We start from the raw sequence: 21,767 nt of genomic DNA, 5'->3' as shown, positions 1-21,767 counted from the left end.
AAATGCTGTAATTAACAGGATGGTTTCAAGCGGTGAGATCTGTTTGAAACATCATGCAAAGCAGACAAAAGAACCCATGATAGTAACTGACGTACCAGCAGATTCATGGCAGAAAGTTTGGACTGATCTGTTCCACTTACTGGTTATTGATTAAACATCTCAAGGAAAGGGGATGTAGTGATAGAGTGCTACCACCAGGAGGAGTCAGAGATGGAGTGTTTGGCATCTGGGGAATGTCGCATCTTGGGAATCCTGTTGCATCTTGTGCAGATTTAAGATGGAAGCCTCCACATGCCTATGTGTGTTCTGTTCTTAGTGCTGTTTGCTTAGTTAATAAATCTTGTTGTTTAAAAAGAACCCATGTTTCTTCATTGTAATTTAAAAAAATCACAAAACCTAGCAGGTATCACAACATCTATTGAATGTAAAGGTGTTTATCTCATATCAACTAGTCTAATCTTACAAATATTTTGCCAGTTTATTTTCATTGACTAATGAATCTGTGTGGAATACAACAGTACAACACAGAAAATCATCAAGGTTGTAAAAGCAATCATTAAAAATCCAGTGCTTAGGTTCAGATGCCACAGTTTGTAGAATGAAGGAAAGGTGAGGAAGAAAATGCTGAAATCCTAAAAATTATCTGGATTTAAACACAGTCATGATGCATCTGCAAATATGTTCTCTTTCATCTTTGGACTTCAGAAGGAATAGGGAAGACAACTTGAGAATTATGTAGCATTTGTAACGTCGAAAAATACAAATTAGCAAACGATAAACTGTGCAATTTATGTACTTTACAAGCTTTCATTCAAAAATTTCATCTGCATCAGATTTGCAAGCTTGTGGGCATAAGACCCAAAATAAGGCTGTCCAAGTGCCAATTAGAATTTCTTAAAATTACATTGGCAGTGGCCAGATGTTTTAAGGTTACTTGGAAGTCTGATTCCCATCTGGATATAGTCCAATGGAATGCAGAAATGCATAGTTGTTTTACCCTGGAGAAAATTACTTATAATCTACAGAAGAAGTATAATATGTTTTGCAGGTATGGCAGCCATATTTAAAGAATGTAGGGTTGAATATTTAGGGATACTTATTCTGTTCCTGAGTACTACATCTTGGTTCTTTTGCCTATTTGAGATCTAGGCAAGAAAAGGAATTAGATCCTTTGAAATGGATTCCAGACCCTGACAATTCCTTCTCTTTTCCCTTTTTCCTGCTTTTCTGATTCCTCTTTTTTTTAATCTTCTTTCCTCTCTATTTTTATTTTGGGGCTTTGTTCGGGGTGGAGGGGGTGAGGGGAGATGGAGCTGTTTGGAGATAAGGACAAATAGTACCATTGATTTTTTTTAAATTTAAATTCATGTATTAAAGTAATGGTTATTTCTTGATACATGTTGTCCACAAAACTAAAATAAAGTATTCAAAAAAAGGATTTGAAATCTTACATTGTAGATATTGTGTTTTACATAATCTCCATCAGCAATTGTTTTACTTATCACAAATCACAATCTATTGCAAGTTTGTTATCAGTCAGTTATCTTACACCAAGAATTTATTCCAGTCCAAACTTTCAATCACATAAGCCACAATTAAACAATCAAGCCCCTCTGGGCTTTTGTTGAATTTACATTGAATCTTATCAGGATATAAACTATTTAAAATAGTACATACTATTCTATTTGATTTCATATTAATACATTATTTTAATAACTTCAAGCTTGATAAATCATGCTTCATAAATATCCCTTTAAAAAGATTGCATAAGTTTATCAATTTGCATGGCCTTCATAGGTTTTTTTAAAATACTGTATACTTCAGCATATAAGTCGACCTTCAGATAAGTCAGGTCCCCATTTTCAGCCTTATTTTCATGGTTTTATCATATATCGGGCGTATAAGTCGACCCCCCCCATTAAAAATTTGCATTGACTGAGCTGCTGGGTGTTGCCGGAAGGTGGTTGTTGTCATGGAGCCTCCAGCAAAACGATGAAGGTATGAAGTGAGTTTTAAGTTAAAAGTCATAGAAGTGGCCAAGAAATTCAGCAACTGCACCTTTGCAAGGACATTTGAGATATGTGAGAAGTTGGTAAGAGAATGGAGAAAGAATGAAGATGCTTTCAGAAAAATACCAAAGAAACAATGTTTGATGAGAAGAGGACTCCGTCATTGGCCAGAATTGGAAAATCACATCACAGAATGGGTACGTGGACATGGACAAGATTGCTATATAGTCACAAGAAATAAAATCAGAGGATATGCAGTGAAATGGGCAAAATTGCACCCAGAACACAGTAAAGATTTTAAAGGTGCAGAAGGCTGGTGGAATCATTTCATGAACAGGAAAAATCTAGTATTATGATGACAAAAAACAAAAATGATCAGAAACTACCAAAAGATCTTGATCATAAAGTTATTAGTTTACACCAGTTTATTATACATCTCTGGCAGAAACATCAATTTGCATTGTCAAATATTGTAAACATAGATGAAATCCCCCATGAATTTCAACATGATAGGCAATAAAACAATGGAATGTAAAGGTGTGAAAATTGTGCAAGCCAGAAGTATGAGCCATGAAAGGACCAGGTTTATGGTGGTGTTATTGTGCAGTGCCAATGGGATGAAGTTAAAGCCCATGGTAATCTTCAAGTACAAACGTAAACCTAAAATAAAATTCCCAGCAGGTATTTTTGTACATTTTCATCAAAAAGAATGGATGGATGAAAGTGGTATAAAACTATAGACAGACAATGTGTGGAACAAGCGGCTAGGCGGTTTACGCAAGAAACGGAATTTGTTGGTCTTGGATATGTTTCGCAGTCATTTAACTGAGAGCACTAAAAATAGATTAGCACTAAATAATACTTTCATTGCTGCTATCCCAGGTGGTTTGACTTCTGTATTGCAACCACCAGATGTCTGCTTGAACAAGCCATTTAAAGATCATGTGTGTGAAGAATGAAACTTTTGTCCACTCCACCTGGCTGTGTACAAGGGTGAGATCCTTCTGGGAAGACTGGGAGACCTTCTGAAAAAAGATTACAAAAGTGGATTTTCCACCTTCTGGGGGACATTGGGGAAGTGCAGTTTTGACAGCCTAAACACCAAATTCAGTTTGTGAAGGTCACCTTGTCAGTAGCCAGGAAGTATATAGCGGTTACATGGAAGACCAACTCCCCACTAAATATCGCTAGATGGAATACAGGAATACAGTGTTGCATTCCCCTGGAGAAAATCACTTATAATTTAAGGAAGAGATAGATCACATTCGTTGAAGTGTGGCAACTTTATCTGAAGCACATAGAGGGACGCAGATATAATTTACACTCCCCACCCCAAAGCAAGAGAAAGGAAATAATCCGTCCCAGCAACGAAATGACTGAGAGTGTGAATTGGGGGATGTGGCGCAGACTTCATGTTATTTTTTAGCCCTCACCCATTTTTATTTAACATTCGGGGTTTTCTAGCCTTGAGGGGATCAAGGTTATTATATTTTTGTATTTGTATAAATTAAGGGATGGGGAGGGAAAGGAGGAAGGAGGGGGGAATGGACTCTGTAAATTATATTGTATGGAAAAAGAATGCAATGTATTGTTTGTTGAATTTACAAGAGTCTTTAAATCAAAAATAAAATATTCAAAAAAAGAGAATGGAATACTTGGATGTGCTTGCGAGGTCTTTGCCTCAGATGATGACAGTGATAGTGATTTTATAGGCTTTTAAATGTTTTTTTTTCAATAAAAATTTCTTTGTAAAATACTGGTATCTTGAAAATTTGTTGTAGGTTGGGTTCTTTTTTGGTGTGGGTTGTCTTATCCGGCGAATCTACGTTGAGCAGTTTTTTTTAGTTGAACTTAAGGTCCCATTTATGTACCTGGAGTTTAAGTTGACCCCTGATTTTTGAGTGTTTTTTGAGGGTTTCAAGACTCGACTTATATGCCAAAATATACAGTATTTATAGGAAGGTACATAGATGGCATAATTCTCTTCTGATTTGATTTTAAAAGTCATACTTTCGGCAACACAGTCAAACAAGAAACCAATATTCTCATCACATTAACCCTAAAAAACACGTTTCTACTGAAATAAATAATAAGATTATGCCAAAGACAAAACTGAAACACATCACACAACTACCAAAAATAGGAAGCCAACCCAAAACCCAAGTAGAATGACTTAAGTGCCCAAATCCAACTGCTTTTGTATTGACTATCCAAATGCTGAAATGCAGATGGACCCAAGCTACCCATTTAATCTCGGTGTAAAGCCTTTCCATTGACTAAATAAGGCAAATAAAAGATTACTTACTATATATTTGTAGTTGACGTATACTTTCAAAATTCAACCTTGCTTTTGTACAGTGAACAGGAGCATCATGTTTCAAAGCTGCCTACACTGGCCACATCCATAAAGTTCTGCACTTTTACAATACCATTTCTTCGATTTTAATATCCCTGATGTGACAGATGCATAACCAAATAATAGAAAGTGCATGAAAATAATTCAAAATTAAAAGCAGACATTCCACATAACTTTTTCAAACTTTATTGCACTAACATCTGATTTTAAATTTATAGCTGAAGCAGGTGCTGTTCCCTACTGGATCCACAATTACCCAGACCTCAAAGCCAAGAATAGTTCCTGGGCCTCATTGGTGTACTCAAGTACCTATCTCCCCTGTAGTTGATGGGAATTATATACAGCTGGTGGATTTAAAGTTAAAAATCAGATGGGGAGGTTCCACATATGACCAGGAATGGAGAGAAACAATACTCATAACATGAGGGAGGAGGAAATTACTGCTTAAGGTTATATTTGGTGGGGGGGGGGGAAATACATATAACTATAAAGGCACAAGATATTCTTGCAGGGCCAGGAAAGGTTCCCCTAATTCTTTTGATTCTTAAAGAATTAAAAATTATATATTTTATAGGTCCTGTTGTGTTTGCCACGACCTTTCACTGATGAGTTTGGAAATTAAATGGACATTAATCTCTTTTATTTGGTAAAAGAGACTTGCTTATCTCAATTATATTGGCACAAATTAATCATTCAAGTTAGATACCACTGTTCTAATGCTCAGCTTTCAGTGCTTGAATTGAAGACAATATCCTTCCAGTTGAAAATGTAAAATCTAGTCTTACATGATCTTGCTAATTCATAAGGATTATATTCAATCTATCCAAATATATAATCCAAAATTAAATTTAACAAAATATTTGCAGCTTCAGTTTCCAGATTTATGTTGCATTCCCATAGTACCAGGGTGGATGGGTATTCTTCATTCATTTTCTTTTCAAAGCTACTGTTTATGGCTAGTTTTCTGAAAGGTATTCAGAAATCAAACAGAGTCCCTTTCCAAAATATGTTATTTAAATATGTTTCTGGAGTAGGATAGGAAAGTAATTGAAAACCTTTATTATGAACAAGAACATTTTTACCTTGACAACACCATTTAGTGTTTTTAGGGATAATTTTCAATGATAGCAGCTAAGTTGTTAGGTATGAACTGGATAACCTTTGGTATCCCCAATACACCTGCCTGATGAAATATTTTAAAGACACGTATACATGAACAAACAGCCCACCTTCCAAAAACACCTAGGAGAATCGTAAAAATGTAAGTCTCATGCTGGTTCCAAGTTTTTATGTGCAATATTTAGGACCAATAGTTTACTGGAACCATATAAGCTCAGTCCATCTGTACCAGGTAGTAAACAGTTTAAATATACAGTTTAATATCATATTCAATTGAAAGGCCTTCTTGAAACTCTCCAGATATACATGGGACCCATGCACCTTCATCTTAGATAGGAACCACAGATATCAGACTAAGAGACTGTTAAAATCACATCCCAGAGAGAAGGAAGTTCAAATGATGCTTTTCTGTGATAGCTGATTTTTTTTTTCTGCAGAGATACTCCAGATTTTTAGTAAAAGAGGAACCTTGGGCCAATCAGCATATCCATGGTGTTCAGAACTTCTTTTCATTCAATATTACCATTACTGCATTATCAATGTTGCATGATTGCATCATTCCACTCCATGACTGCCATGATTAATATTATGTGTTGTGTCAATGTTCATCCTCAAAAGAGGACCTTCCCATTCACAGCATATTTAGAAAGGCTTGAGCCCTGTTTATTATGGTCCTCGTGGCAATATTAAATGCTCTTTCCTTTTGTGATATCAGCTGTAATGTATAATATGTAATGAAAGGCTGACATGGAAATGTATTCATGTATTACTGTAGCAGAGTTCTCTGTAAATAAATAACAAATAATCTGTATTAAATATTACTTTATTTCGATTATAAAGTTGGAACCTCTTCTTATTGTCCATCACTGTAAGAAATATATCACTACATAGAAATACACACACACACACACACACACACACACACACACACACACACGCACACACACACGCACACACAAAATGAGAAAGTGAGTAAGAGAGAGGGAGGGGGAATTTACATAGTTTAAATAACCTTCTGAAAATAGAAAATAGGCTTTTCATCTGCCTTGAAGAAATATTTCAATAGTTATTATCTTGGTATCCTCCTCTCAGACTTTCAAATTCACAAAATATATGCCAGAAAGGACTGCGCATATTTACAGTAGATGTTTGGTAAGGATCATGAATCTCCACAAAAATAAGATCTATACCAGGAGATGAAAATAACTTTTGTTTACTTTGTTTTTCCCTGGAAAATTATTCAAGAAACAAAATTATGCTGAATCAAAGTTGATAAGCATTACATGGGAGCCGTGCTCCAATAAATATCATCAATTACTACAAAATGTTCTGTCTCCATTATTCACGATGTTCATCCCTTCAAAGGCAGAAATGTTTTACATGCTGTTTTGGTCCTACTGATTCTTCACTGAAATTAGCATCTCCAAATAAAATTAATACAAGATTACAAAGTGCCTGACTGAAATAGCTCATGCTATGTTAAGTGTTAAATTTAGTTCTGACTCAATCTCAGATGAATGTATATTTACAATTCTTCAATAAAATGTATTTCCACTAAACCATACAGAGGGCAGGATATTTGAAACTCAGGGATTTCCTCCCCAGTCATGAAGTCATAGAGCACAGAAAGAGGCCCTTTGACCCATCACATCCACACCATCCTTTTTATCTTTCTACACTAATCCCATTTGCCCACATTAGGACTTTATCCTTAATACCTTATCTATTTAAGTCCTGTTTTCATGCTTCTTAACCCTTTGGACTCCATGTTCGTGTTTTCAGGGACCACCAAAAAGCACATATACTCCATGTCCCCGTTTTCTGGGACTGGTTTTTATACCTAACACCAGCTGAATCATACTGGTGTTCCTATTGTATTTTACCAAAGAAGCTAATCAGGAGAATATATGATGAAATGTTAAAAATGACCAGAGTCAAAAGGGTTAAACATGGTAATTGCATTTGATTCTACCGCCCTCCTCTGGCAGTGAGTTTGTGATATCATCTATTCTGTATATTTTTTTAAAAAACCACTCAGTTCCCTAAAAAACTCCTTCCTCTCATCTTAAACCTATGCCCTCTTAAACCTATGCCCTCTTGTTTTCCATAGGTCTATCATGGGAAAAAATTAGTCCTTCTACTATTTTTAAGCCACTCATAATCTAATCATCTTGAAGAGTTAAAGTGCTCTCATGCTTTTGCACACTCCAGCTCAACTATTTTAATGCATGGGAACATATGAGCTCATTAGCACTGAAAATTAAATAGAATACAGCTGCCCTGGATGATGACTTGCACAACACTATGAGACCAGAGAACTTGCACCTTCTCTTAACTACAAAGTATTTCCTTGGAAAAGAACATTTTTAAAAGCCAAAAATAGCAGGGATTTTTACTCCATTTTACACATTACAAGGCAATAAATTCTTAATCTTCATAATTATTTTCAATTCATAACAAGTTTATTGTCATCTGATTGCACAAGTACAACCCAACGAAACATGATTCTCCGATCCTCTGTGCTAAACATGCAGACACACAATCAGACATTTCACACATACAAACACTAGAGATGCAGGGCAAGTATTCATTAAAAATAAATAAATATCATTTCATAAACATAAGAGTCTTGGATGGTTAGTGTGAGTTGTTCCTTTGGTCATTCAGCATTCTCACTGCCTGTGGGAAGAATTTTAATTCAATCTTTAATTATTGTCTTCTCCTTATCACTTTCAACTTGATAGTATCTTGTTGACAGAACAGTGAAAAATACAGAGTTGCATTTTTCCAGTGCAGTAGTAATATTCAGAATTTTAAAAGTGCTTCCCAATGCATTTGTTTTTATAAATACTTGGTGCATTGGTAAAATTCAAGTCAAAAAACAATCCTCACATCACACATGTGCATGGAATATGACTCATCACCCTTACCAAGCAAAAGATACAATTTACATAAACACTTTTTTGGTTTGCAGCATTGCTTCATGACATACTGTATTTATTTTTTTATGTGAACTATACATCAAAAAGGGAAAAAAAGCTTTTGTACAGTGTCTAACACAACCTCAGGATTTGCAAAAGAATATTTACCCAATTAGGTATGGTTAACGTATCATAAATACTCTAACATATCAAGTGTACCAGCAATTGTGCACAACAATCTCCAACAAGCAACAATGTTTGGTTAACTTTCTCTGGTGGCAAATACACTTTTTACACAGAAATCCCACGATATTGCCGTAAAGAAGACCCGATACATACGCACACAATTTATAAAGGAGCATGGGAAATTATGTGCACAATTTAATAAAATAAATGCACACAATTTTAAAAAGAATGGGAAAATTTACTGCAAGTATTGATCTATAGCAGTGGTTTTCAACCTTTTCCTTTCCACTCACATACCACCTTAAGTAATCCCCATGCCATAGGTCCTCTGTGATTACTAAGGGATTACTTAAGGTGGTATGTGAGTGGGGAGAAAAAGGTTGAGAATCACTGCTTGAGAAAAAATGTCATCATCTTTTTTCCTTTGGAGTTATGAAAATGTGTGCATAACGAGTCAATTAGGTAGGATTAAAACAGTGGTTATCTATCATTGGGGGCTGGTGATAGATAACAAAAGATAACATTGGGGACCTCAGACTTTTCAAACTGAGGACAACCCCACAGACCAGCTTGCTCACAGCACAAAGTGACTAGAGGCACTCTGAGAGCGGGGCGGTGGGATCAGTGGGGGAGCTGGTCTCTTATCAAAATGCCACTCCCTAACACTAATCTCCTCTCCCTTAATATCTGAAGGTCTGTCAGTGACTGTCTTAAATATATTTAGTAACTAAGCATTCACACCCTCCTTCTGTACAGTTCCAGATTCAATACCCTTTGATACATACTTTTTATCTTATTCATGAATGATCAAACCCTATTTTGAAAGACCAACAGCCATCCCCCACTTCTGTCCTGTCAAACCCATGAATTATGTACTTATGAATTAAATCATCTCTCATTCTCCTCCCAGCAACACATCAATACTTCACCCACCAAACCAAACGGTGAGTCGAATAGAGGATGCATTACTATTTCACCACCAGCTCCAGCCATTTCATCCACAGCTGAATCTGGGGCAGACCTAACGTCCAATCAGTGATCTACTGGGAATGATACCTTGCCGGGTTGGTACTGGACCCAGCCACATTTTGTGACTGCCCTCATTCTTTTCCACAAGTGGCAACAGAGAGCAGGTAGCAGATCGTCAGGAGAGCTGGACAGCAATATTAATATTAAAATATTTTTCTTGTTGCCCTACTTGCATGTTTTGTCCAAGTTTTAAATAGTTACCAGTAAGTACATCAAAAAAATAAGGTACACAAACACATCCTTTCCCGTCAAGATGCCTGAATGCCAGATTACCCCTTTTAGACAGACTGTATTCCTGCGCTGTTACTACTCTCCTGTCAGAAAAAAGCCAGAACTGCAATGACCTTGTCCATTCCATGTCAGTGCCTTTTTCATAGAAGGTGTAGCAGAAAAAAAGCCACAAATATCCCAGAACGAAGTAGCTGTTTAAAAAGCACAATGACTGAAGGTTGAATATCAGACAGAATTCCAGGAATAAGGCTCTGCTCTTTTTAAAATATGTCAACTAAAATAACAGAGGGGTTCTAAATTTAGCATTTCAGCTGAGAGATGACAGTTGCTCTGATCTTGCTCTCTGTTACCAGCCTAAATCTTTAAGCACAAGTTTCAGGAGGGTGGTATCATGCCTTTAAGGGGCAAGAATGCTCACTCCCACTCAGTCCAGCTGGAAGATTATTAACCTGCAAGTGCCTGTTTTTTTAAATTAATTTAATGAATAGATGAAATAATCTAATGTTGTAGATAATGCAAGACCTGAAAAGATAATAGTGCAGATAATATTTAACAAATTATTAAAATCCCTCCCTCTTATGACGAGCAAGAATAAAATGACATCAGGAAAAAGTACATCGTGAAAAAGGTAAGGAAATTTGGTTTTAAATCTTGCATTTTTTGGCTTTGTTGGATGTCCATAACAGCAAAGAGTCAGATAGAAAAGTTTCAAATCACAAGGATTATTAAAGAAAGTAACACTTCATCATGTTATTAAACATTAATATGTTTACTTACTGGTAATCACATGAAGTATCCACTAACCTCAGCACACAATCCATACATTTCACTTCTCAACTGGAACTCGAAGATATGCATGAACAAAATAAAAATATACTGCAAGTATTATGCAAACTATACGCAATTTAGAGCTCGCATCTGGGGCACAAGATAGTTTGGGTTTATTTCATTTCAATCTTTCAAAATACCAAGCTTATCATTTAGGTTCAAATATCGTCTGAACTGGCAGACAGAAATTTGAATTTTAAGTTTGATATCTTATCTGAATGAGATCACTTTTTTGAGTAGACGTGCTTCTTTGCTGAAGCAGTACATTAAAGTGTCAGACAAGATATGATGCAACGCCCAGTTACCCCTACTGTACCGCAGAGATAACTGAACAAGCAGCTCAGCCAAACTGATTCTCAGTAAAGTAAGGAATAAGTCTTGATTTAGAGCTACCTATTTCAAATGAATACTTTATCGTGACTGTGATTTTATCTGATCCGCATTTACACCTGACAGGTCCAGTTTGTAATGAAATTACTTTGTGTCCCAAAACTCTAATAGGTTGCACATCATGTTTAGCTAAATAGCAATATCTCATCTAAGATGACACTATAATGTCAAGACAAAATATATAAAATGAACAAATAATAACATTATAAATCAAAAATTAAAGTCAGATCCCTGGATAACAGACCTGATGAACTCCTTGGCATTACACCAATAAAACTTTGCTCAAAAAGTGGCATAACTCTGGTTTTCAAACTTCTTTGTTCACCTATGCACCCAATAATACCTAGCTAACTATAAAGCTCTTTCTTCTTGCCATCAAACCACCTGGCTTAAATCCTCAGAATCAGTATTGTAAGAACATTATATTTGTAGTAAATTTCACGACTGTATGCATGGGTGGTTAAAGAAAGAGTTGAAACATGAAGCTTTCGGGTCCGTCAGCAACACCAAACCAAACGGTGAGTCCAGTAGAAGGAAGCATTACTATTTCACCACCAGCTCCATCCACAGCTGAATCTGGCAGACCTAGCATCCAATCAGTGATTGGACAAAGTTCTTGAGTATGTTTTATGTCTACCCGAATAATATGAATATTCCTTTTGCTTTGGGTGTTGTTTCCTCCATATATCCAAAAGTTGCATTTCTTGCATCGATTTAATTATAAATTTGGTTACTTTGTTCTTTCTGTTAATTTTTTTTCCAAGTTTTGTCCATATTTGAATCCAAATTCAGGTTGAAATCCCCTCCTATTAATATGTTCCCTTGAGTATTTGCTATCTTCAAAATAATATCTTGCATAAACTTTTGATCTTCTTCGTTAGGTGAATATACATTGAGTAGATTCCAAAACTCCGAATATATCTGACATCTTATCATTACATATCTCCCTGCTGGATCTATTATTTCCTCTTCTATTTTAATTGACACATTTTTACTAATTAATATAGCTCTTGCCAGAATTCCTCGTTCCACACAATCTTTTGGCCCTTTCTCTTCCACACCGGCCTCTCTCCTGTGATCACTGTGGTCTCTCTCCATCTCTCCTGTTTCTCACTCCTGTACCCCACCAATCTCTCTTCAAATGATTATCTACATTCTTTGTGGACCCTACATTACTGACTCCTGCTTGATTCATTCTGATACCCTAACCTACTGCAATCCACTAACTTGAAATCTATTGGTCTACAGCCTTCTACCTAGGTGCATGTAAATGGTGTGTATCATTGGCATGGTTGGACCTCTGGGAGTTCAGCCTCTCAGTAGATCAACCAGATTTCTCTGAACCTGTGAACAGCCAGCTGGTTAATGTGGAATAATGATTGGGAAACACTGTATATTTTCATTAATAGGCGGGCAGCCACCTCCTTTGAAGAAGACCACAGAGCCCACCTCACTGACAAAAGACAAAGGAAGAAAAACCCAACACCCAACCCCAACCCACCAATTTTCCCCTGCAACCGTGTCTGCCTGTCCCGCATCGGACTTGTCAGCCACAAACGAGCCTGCAGCTGACGTGGACATTTACCCCCTCCATAAATCTTCGTCCGCGAAGCCAAGCCAAAGAAAAAGAAAAAGAAAGATAAATGTAGCTTGTTAATATTTGCTCTCAGCCCAGTAACTAGCACCGCACATGATAACTTACAAATGTTTTCAAAGCATTTGAGGCTTCCATACTGTGATGTACTACCCGAAGCTTACAGCAAAGCTTATGCTGAACATTTTTGACCAGAAATCAATCAGGCAGCGGTCCATATAGAATGTTCCCAAGGTCCCCAAAGGGGATGGTGGAACCTGAGCAGACTGTGAAGTCATTTGGCAAAATCTCTCATCACTAAAACTTAAGCAAACACCAAGATCCTGATGAGATGATGGGAAGAAGGGCTCTCCCCATCAGATCCTCCAGTATAGCTAGAGTCTCAGTGCCTCCACGCACAGCCCTTATTATGCCTGCGGTGCAAACGATTTCCTTCTGGAATGTGTGTTTGCCTCAACGTCTGGAAAGAGGTGCAGAAGGACTTATTGAGGTTCATCCCAAACCAGGGAAGCACACTAAAGCAAAAATATCAGCTGCTGCTGGGAGGCTTATCAACACAGTGAAACTTTTGCTGGTCTTTTAGTGGAAGGAACAATCCAAAATAGAGTATTGAAGGCTAGCACATTCCAAAGTTCAGGACTGAAGCTTCATACTGATGAGTCCCATTGTGGAAAGGCCACAATCTAAGACCTAGTTGCTATTGCACAACAGCAAGCCTGGAGCCTGTGTAAAACAACCAGAGCTATTGCTCATGGAATGTATGTGAAAGAAACTGATGTCCTGCCAATGTAAATCCTGTAAGTAGAATGGTATGTCTTGTACTTTGAATGTTGTCACAAGAATGAATCTCATTATATACCATCAGAGTTTACAAATAAATATTTTGGTTGCAAAATCAAATCTGTGTTTCACCGATTTCAGTTGACTGCCCCTTATTTTGGAATATAGTGGAATATATAACCATGTTGGTTGTCAACCTGTGCTATGATGGTCATCTGAGCTTGTTTTACTCACTTCATTTTCCTGATCAAGGGCATTTCATAAGTCAAAGAGAAAGCGTAATTCAGTGCAGAAACAGCCCCTCTAAACCTCCAATGCCTTACTTTAAACCTCTCATGGCTTGCCTTCACAAGCGAAGATTTAGGAAGGGGGCTGTCCACATATGCTGCAGGCTCGCTGGTGGCTGACAAGGCCATTGCGGGACAGGCATGCCCGGCCTCAGCAGCTGCAAGGGAAATTTCGTTCTGGGTTTGGTGTTGCTGTGTCATGGTTTTTCCTCCATCTCCTTTTGTCCTCAAGGCCAGCACTGCATATGTTTTCGAAGGATGACAGACGGGTGAAGGTGTGTCGCCAGCCCACACAATCCGAGGTTAGAGCAGACCACTGGCAATGGTCAATGTGACAGGCACCAAGGGATTTCTTCTGAGGGTCCTTGTAGCTCTTTTTCAGAGCCCTCTGTCACAGAGGTCAGTGGAGAGTTTGCTATACAGCTGGCAATGACCCTCCATGGAGATGTGCCCTGCCTAGTGTAGCTGCATCTTTAACAGCATGGTCTTAATGCTGGTAACTTCTGCCTGTTCAAGGACTTTATGGTGGTGATGAAGTCACTCCAGTAGATGTTGAGGATGGTGCAGGGGCAGTGATGGTGGAAGCGCTCAAGGAGTTGTAGGTGGTGATAGTAGATGTACAGGAGGGTGGTCAGTACAATGGCTCTGTACACAGTGATCTTTGTGCCTTTCTTCAGATGCTTGTTGTTTCACACACTTTTGTACAGCCTGCCGAATGCTGTTGTCAACCTTTTTATTGATCTTGAGATCTGACAAGATGATGCACCCCAGTTGGCTAAACTTGTGGACTGTCTTCAGCTCAGTCTCGCTGATGATAATGCGAGGAGAGTGATACTAGCACAGAGCATAGAACAGTACAGCACTGTACAGGCCCTTCGGCCCACAATGTTGTGCCAACCTTTAGACCCCGCCTTAGATTTAACTCTCCACTTTAAATTCCTCCATATGCTAGTCTAGTAGACTCTTGAATTTCACAAATGTACCTGCCTTCACCATTGAACCAGTTAGTGCATTCCACACGCCACCACTCTCTGGGTAAAAAAATCTTCCTCTAATATCTCCCTTGAAGTTCCCACTATGCCCTTTTATATGGAACATAGAACAATACACCACAGTAAAGTCCCTTTGACCCTGGATGTTGTTCCGACCCATATATTCCTTCCAAAAAAAAAGTATTAAACTCTCCAAAACCCTCTATTTTCCTTTCATTCATGTGTCTGTCTAAGAGTCTCTTAAATGGCCCTAATGTTTCAGCCTCCACCACCAGGTCTGGCAAAGCATTGCAGGCACCCACAACTCTCTGTGTAAAAGTTTTACCCCTGATGGCTTCCCTAAACTTCCCTCCCTTCACTTTGTACATAGGTCCTCTGGTGTTTACTGATCATGCCCTGGGAAACAGGTGCTGGCTGTCCACCCTATCTATGCCTCTCATAATCTTGTAGACCTCTATCAAGACTCCTCTAAAGTGAAAAGTCCTAGCTCTGCTAACCTTGCCTCATAAGACTTGTTTCCCAATCCAGGAAACATCCTGGTAAATCTCCTCTGAACCCTCTCCAGAACCTCCACATCCTTTCTATAATAAGGTGACCAGAACTAAACACCATACTCTGTGGTCTTACCAAATATTTTGGAGTTGTAACATGACCTCTCTACTCCTGAATTCAATCCCCCATTAATGAATCCCAGCATCCCATAGGCCTTCTTAACTATCCTGAGGGTGCCTGATGGAAAACTTCTGTCTTCTTCAATCTGACTTCCAGTCTGAAGAGCTCAGCAGCCTTCGCAAAGCAGGATATTATACGCTGCAGGGCTCTCTCTATAAAGGCAACAGGGGCAGCATTGTCGGCAAAGTGTAGCTCTCGAATGAGTTGCTCCAATGTCTTGGTGTGGGACTATAGTCACCTCAGGTTGAACATTGAATGTAGACGCCCATGGCAGCCTGTTCATTAAACCACCACACCCTCTCGTTTTATACACCTCTCACAGAGGGATCCAATTTGCATACTTGCCCTGGATTCCCATGACTTCATGTGGGAACCTGTCAAAGGCTCTATCCATCTCCATGTAGTTGATGAAAAAGACAGCATGGTTGATGTAAACTACATGGAGATGGCAGAAAATAGAGAACGGACTCAGCCTCCAATAATCATTAAGCACTTCAAAGATGAGCCTGAGTAAGAATAACATTAAGCTACTCTCCAAAAATGGTCAGATTTAAATTCCTGCATAGGACCCTACTCCTGAACCCCAAACAATGTTGTGGGTGAATATGACAAGACTTGTCTGGGAAAGGTCAAATTCCTTTAAAACTTCCGTGTGGGGTTGGAACTCCAGCAAAAGCCCGTGCGGTTGCCATAAATTCAAGAAATATTACATTTACAAAATTATCCTGCATACTTATAGTACTGTATATGAGAGAAGTTAACTCATAAACCTGATCTACCCTCTGCCTCCTTTTGTTTAACAAAGATATGAAAGTCAATGCCAAGAAACCACTCAGTGGTGATCTAAACAGCAATTTCTCCATTCTTCCCTCCTCTACCTACATCTCTCATTACACTTCCTTTTATGTCAGCCTTCTGTCACTGTGCTGGTTTTGAGCATGGGAGGAGGTTTGTGCTACCATGTGCGTACCAAGGTGAATTTCCTGGTAACTTCCTCAGGAGTAGGCAGCAAAGAAGTAAACCTCTGCCTGATGGAAATTGTTCAGGAAAAGTGGAACACAATTAAATTTACATTTTTGTCATGACTCAATAAATCTTCAGATAATGTCAAACCTCACTATCAAGGAAAAGTATAAAATTGTTCATTTGTTTAGACAGATTATAAAATAAATTAAAAAGGCAAAAAATTAGTAAGAAAAATAAATGGAGTATGAGAAAAGGTTGCACATAAATAGGCATAACCATGCACATATGTTTACAGGGTATTAAGAATTTCTACAAACATTTAAAAAAAATGAACAATGTTGTTAGTCTGATAGAAAGAGATCCTGGTGAATTAAGTTTCTAATTCTACAAGTTACACAGGATCTGCTGATTAATTATAGCATTTTCTGTTTTTATTCAAAGTAGCAATAGTTTTCTTGTTGAGATGGAGCCAGTCAACTTTTCTTTGGCTTGGCTTCGCGGACACGGATGCAGCGGTTCCAGGGGAAAATTGGTTGGTTGGGGTTGGGTGTTGGGTTTTTCCTCCTTTGTCTTTTGTCAGTGAGGTGGGCTCTGCGGTCTTCTTCAAAGGAGGTTGCTGCCCGCCGAACTGTGAGGCGCCAAGATGCACGGTTTGAGGCGATATCAGCCCACTGGCGGTGGTCAATGGGGCAGGCACCAAGAGATTTCTTTAGGCAGTCCTTGTATCTCTTCTTTGGTGCACCTCTGTCACGGTGGCCGGTGGAGAGCTCGCCATATAACACGATCTTGGGAAGGCGATGGTCCTCCATTCTGGAGAAGTAACCTACCCAGCGCAGTTGGATCTTCAGCAATGTGGATTCCATGCTGTCGGCCTCTGCCATCTTGAGTACTTCGATGTTACGGATGAAGTCGCTCCAATGAATGTTGAGGATGGAGCGGTGACAACGCTGGTGGAAGCGTTCTAGGAGCCGTAAGTGATGCCGGTAGAGGACCCATGATTCGGAGCCGAACAGGAGTGTGGGTATGACAACGGCTCTGTATACGCTGATCTTTGTGAGGTTTTTCAGTTGGTTCTTTTTCCAGACTCTTTTGTGTAGTCTTCCAAAGGCGCTATTTGCCTTGGCGAGTCTGTTGTCTATCTCGTTGTCGATCCTTGCATCTGATGAAATGGTGCAGCCGAGATAGGTAAACTGGTTGACCGTTTTGAGTTTTGTGTGCCCGATGGAGATGTGGGGGGGCGCTGGTAGTCATGGTGGGGAGCTCGCTGATGGAGGACCTCAGTTTTCTTCAGGATAACTTCCAGGCCAAACATTTTGGCAGTTTCCGCAAAACAGGACGTCAAGCGCTGAAGAGCTGGCTCTGAATTGACAACTAAAGCGGCATCATCTGCAAAGAGTAGTTCACGGACAAGTTGCTCTTGTGTCTTGGTGTGAGCTTGCAGGCGCCTCAGATTGAAGAGACTGCCATCCGTGCGGTACCGGATGTAAACAGCATCTTCATTGTTGAGGTCTTTCATGGCTTGGTTCAGCATCATGCTGAAGAAGATTGAAAAGAGGGTTGGTGCAAGAATGCAGCCTTGCCTCACGCCATTTTTAATGGAGAAGGGTTCAGAGAGCTCATTGCTATATCTGACCCGACCTTGTTGGTTTTCGTGCAGTTGGATAACCATGTTGAGGAACTTTGGGGGGCATCCGAGGCGCTCTAATATTTGCCAAAGCCCTTTCCTGCTCACCGTGTCGAAGGCTTTAGTGAGGTCAACAAAGGTGATGTAGAGTCCTTTGTTTTGTTTTATATAGATCAAAAAGGCATATAGTCTTAATCTTTTAATATCTAAAAATCTGTCCTAAATATAGACCGTGACTGAATTTAGACAGCTTTCTTGGATTGAGAATGCCAAAGAATCAGCCCTCTCCCCACCCCTACCCCCACCCCCACACCCACCCAGTTGAAGAAATTTTTTCTAATCTCTCCAGAATGGCCAATATCCTATTTTGAGAGCGAGACATTGATGGTCTTGCACCAGCCAAGAGAAACATCATCCCTCTATGTACTCAGTCAGCCTACATAAAACCCCTCATTTTTCTAACCAAGAGTGTATATATAGATCCATTGGGTATACCTCTCCTTGCAAAAAAAAATCGACCCCTTCTCAGTCTGGTGACCCCCCCCCCCCCTTTGCTTGTCCTCTATGACAAGTCTATCCTGGGGAGTTTACAACGGACCTCTGCATCTCCATTTTTGAGACTTTGCAGTTTTGGTGTTTGTGAAATGTCTAGCTTAATACTGACATATTTACTATGTTATAAATAGACAAGATCATTACCCTTCACACGTTACGCTGAATATTTGCAACATTTTCAGTCTGAAATTTACAACACCCACAGCCAATATTTTCAGTGGCCTGATTCGGTGTCAACTTGATCCGCAGCTCACCCTGTTCTCATCAACGTGCAAGCGCTCCTGACCTTGTGACCCGTGCGGGCGGGGCGGGGGGATTGACAAGCACCGGGACCAATCAGCAGCCCGCAAAGAGCGGTAGTCCCGCCCCGATTAATGAAATGCGTGAACTCCGCATCCACCCGTTCCCTCCAAAGATGGTGGCGTAGGGTAAGGATTTTAAAACCGGAGACTCGCCAATTTTTATTTGCAGTCTCTCTCTATATCCACATCTATTACAAAAAAAGTTGTTTTAATTTATTCTAAGAAAAGTTCGCAAGATGCCTAATATCAAAATTTTCAGCGGAAGCTCTCACCAGGATTTATCACAGAAGATCTCCGATCGGTTGGGGCTTGAGCTGGGGAAAGTAGTCACGAAAAAATTCAGTAACCAGGAGACGTGGTGAGTATTAGGAGGGGGCCCACGCTCGTAGGCCACAGTGATGGTGAGGCAGCCTGATTCTCGACGCTTTAATGGGGGAGTCGGCTGTGTTAAAAGTTGCTGTGGCCTTGCGGTCAAAGCGTGGCCATGCTGCTGGTGGCAAGGCATGTCGGGATTTGGAGTTTCCGTTGTCCGCCTCCCCTGCTGCTTCCGGCTGGGAGATTCAGCGCGGTGGACTACATTTCCCAGAGGGCTTTGACTGGCGGTAAAGCAGCACGTTGCCGCTGTCGCGGTTGGGAGAAAATGCGAGAAGCAAGGAGGGGGCCGTTTAAATAGTATTTTTTTAATCTATTCTTCCCAGGGTAGCCGTGCCTTTTCTGACGTAAAGATTTTAATCTCAGTGTAGACTTGCTTTAGGATTGGTAGCCTAAATTTTATTGTTGTAATTGGTGTAACCTTAGCAACGCCAGATGATCGATTATTGCAGAGACTACGTCCAAAAACCGTAATGTTTTATAAGTTGTTAATCAGACCTGTTATTTTGTCTTGTATTGCTTTCACTCGCAACTCGTAATGGTTTCAAGCCGTGTCTGAATCAACTGCAAATGTTGGAATATTGAGCAGATAGACTGCTTGAAGAAGGTAGCCGGTTCTGTAGAAGCAAAGTCCTGGTGAACGTTTTCAGTTCAAGGCCCTGAATTGGGAGTGAGTGTAAAAGGAAAATACGGGGTGGGGGGGGGGGGTTTGAACATGAGCAGATAGGTGACAGATGGAAATGTCAGGAAATAGAAATTGTAGCCACGTGGGGATGGGCAGAGACTGAGATTGGCAAGAACCAAATGAGAGAGGGATGATGGGTAGCATAGGTAGAGCAACACTCTTACAGCACCAGCGATCGGGACCAGGTTTTGGATCCCACGCTGTCTGTGTTGGTTTCCTCCGGGGGCTCTGGTTTCCTTCCATCCTTCAAAATGTACTAGGGGTTGTCGGCCAATTGCCTGTAATTGGGCGACCTGGGCCTGTTGGCTGAAAGATCCAGTACTGACCACCTGAAATAATGTTCTTTATTCTCTTACCATCTTGCCTCTAGAATTAAGTGGTGAATAAAAATGCTATTGGACAATACCTTGATCGATACTGTTGCAAGCCACAAAAAAAATTAATTGTAGGAATGCTGTATTCTTGCATTGCCTCTGGATGATGGTTTCTCACAAATGGATATTGAGGCCCATCATCCCAACCCATCCAGATTGACCAAGATACCTAGCAATGTTAATACCACTTGGTCCATCTCCCTCTAACCCAGTGGTTTTCAACTTTTTTTCTTTCCACTCACATACCACTTTAAGTAATCCCTATGCCATAAGTGCTTTGTGATTAGTAAGGGTGGTATGTGAGTGGAAAGAAAAAGGTTGAAAACCACTACTCTAAACCTTTCCTATTCATGTACCTTTCCAAATATATTTTAAATATTATAATTGTACCTGCCTCTACCACCCTTCTGCTGGCTTGTTCCATATACCCATCATGAGTGGGAAAAACCTGCTCTTTGGGTCACCTTTAAATCTCTCCCCTCACCTTAAACTTGTCACCTAAAGCTTTGGGGTGGGTCCAGTTCTAGAGTTTTGTTGGTATGTACATTATTTAGTTTTGAATTTCCAATTTTATTTAAACATTTAAATAAGATGTTTGATTACATTTTTATTCTCAATACTACTTGCTAACATTGCTTAACAGGATTTTCTTGTGATTATTTGTCAATAATTGCCAATGGGACTCCCTCATTCCTTTTAACACTAATTGTTGCTCAATTTGCAATGTCTTTTTCAGTGAAATGGAAAAAACATTTATTAAGTAACTCGTAAGATTTAATTACAGACTCTCTGTTGCATGTACTTTAAATATTATAATCTTGGATATTACAGTAATAAAGTATAAATGGTAATACAGTGGATACCTTATTCATGTGTATTAGAATGATCTAAGTACACAGAATTCAATAGAATTTAAATTCCATCAATTAAATAATTTGGATTGGAAAAATAGCATAATAAAATAAATCCTGAATCTACTGATTTGAAACATAATCTGCTGATGCTGTGATTGGACTTTACATACAAAAGTGCTGGAGAAACTCAATGGCTCCTGTGGTGTCTCAAGGAGTCCTCCTGTGGACACTGGAGGGACCTGCTGAGTTCATCCATTGTGTTTGTGTATAAACTATTGGATTATGGTTTTAAAAATCCATTTGACTGGCTGCGGAAGAAAATGCATCATACTTTCCCAGAATTAGCCCAAATGTTACTTTCAACCGACCATCTGAAGTTACCCAGATAGCCACTAATAACAAAGTATAAAGAATAAACATCCTTATCAGTATACACTGAACCTTCCTTTGGTCTTAAGGTCAGTAATGGGATATTTGTTGATGATTGCATTGTGTTATCTTCCGTTTGCAATTCTGCTGATAATAAAACAACCCATGCTCACGCAACAAAATATGACTGACTGGGTTTGTGCTAATGTCTGTTAATACTTGCACCCCAGCTGATGATTTTTGGCAAGAGAGTTGAATATCCAATTGTTGGT

General features: G+C 39.3%; 1 protein-coding gene across 8 annotated transcripts in view; it reads left to right on the top strand.

The window, feature by feature from the left end:
- The first annotated feature begins 18,882 nt into the window (after positions 1–18,882).
- LOC138740462 (ribose-phosphate pyrophosphokinase 1) overlaps positions 18,883–21,767 on the top strand; it is a 43,366-nt gene continuing 40,481 nt past the window's right edge. For 3 of the 8 annotated variants that reach the window (XM_069893120.1, XM_069893117.1, XM_069893116.1), the window contains exon 1: positions 18,974–19,199. In XM_069893120.1, the coding sequence (XP_069749221.1) occupies positions 19,078–19,199 (122 nt within the window). In that variant the 5' untranslated portion in view covers positions 18,974–19,077. The other 5 variants (XM_069893123.1, XM_069893119.1, XM_069893118.1 and 2 more) reach the window with 5 other exon arrangements.

The sequence above is a fragment of the Narcine bancroftii genome, chromosome 8 (assembly GCF_036971445.1).
Source record: "Narcine bancroftii isolate sNarBan1 chromosome 8, sNarBan1.hap1, whole genome shotgun sequence".
In the NCBI taxonomy this organism is placed as follows: domain Eukaryota; kingdom Metazoa; phylum Chordata; class Chondrichthyes; order Torpediniformes; family Narcinidae; genus Narcine; species Narcine bancroftii.
Note: the sequence above shows the minus strand (reverse complement) of the source record. Positions and strands in the feature narration are given on the sequence as shown.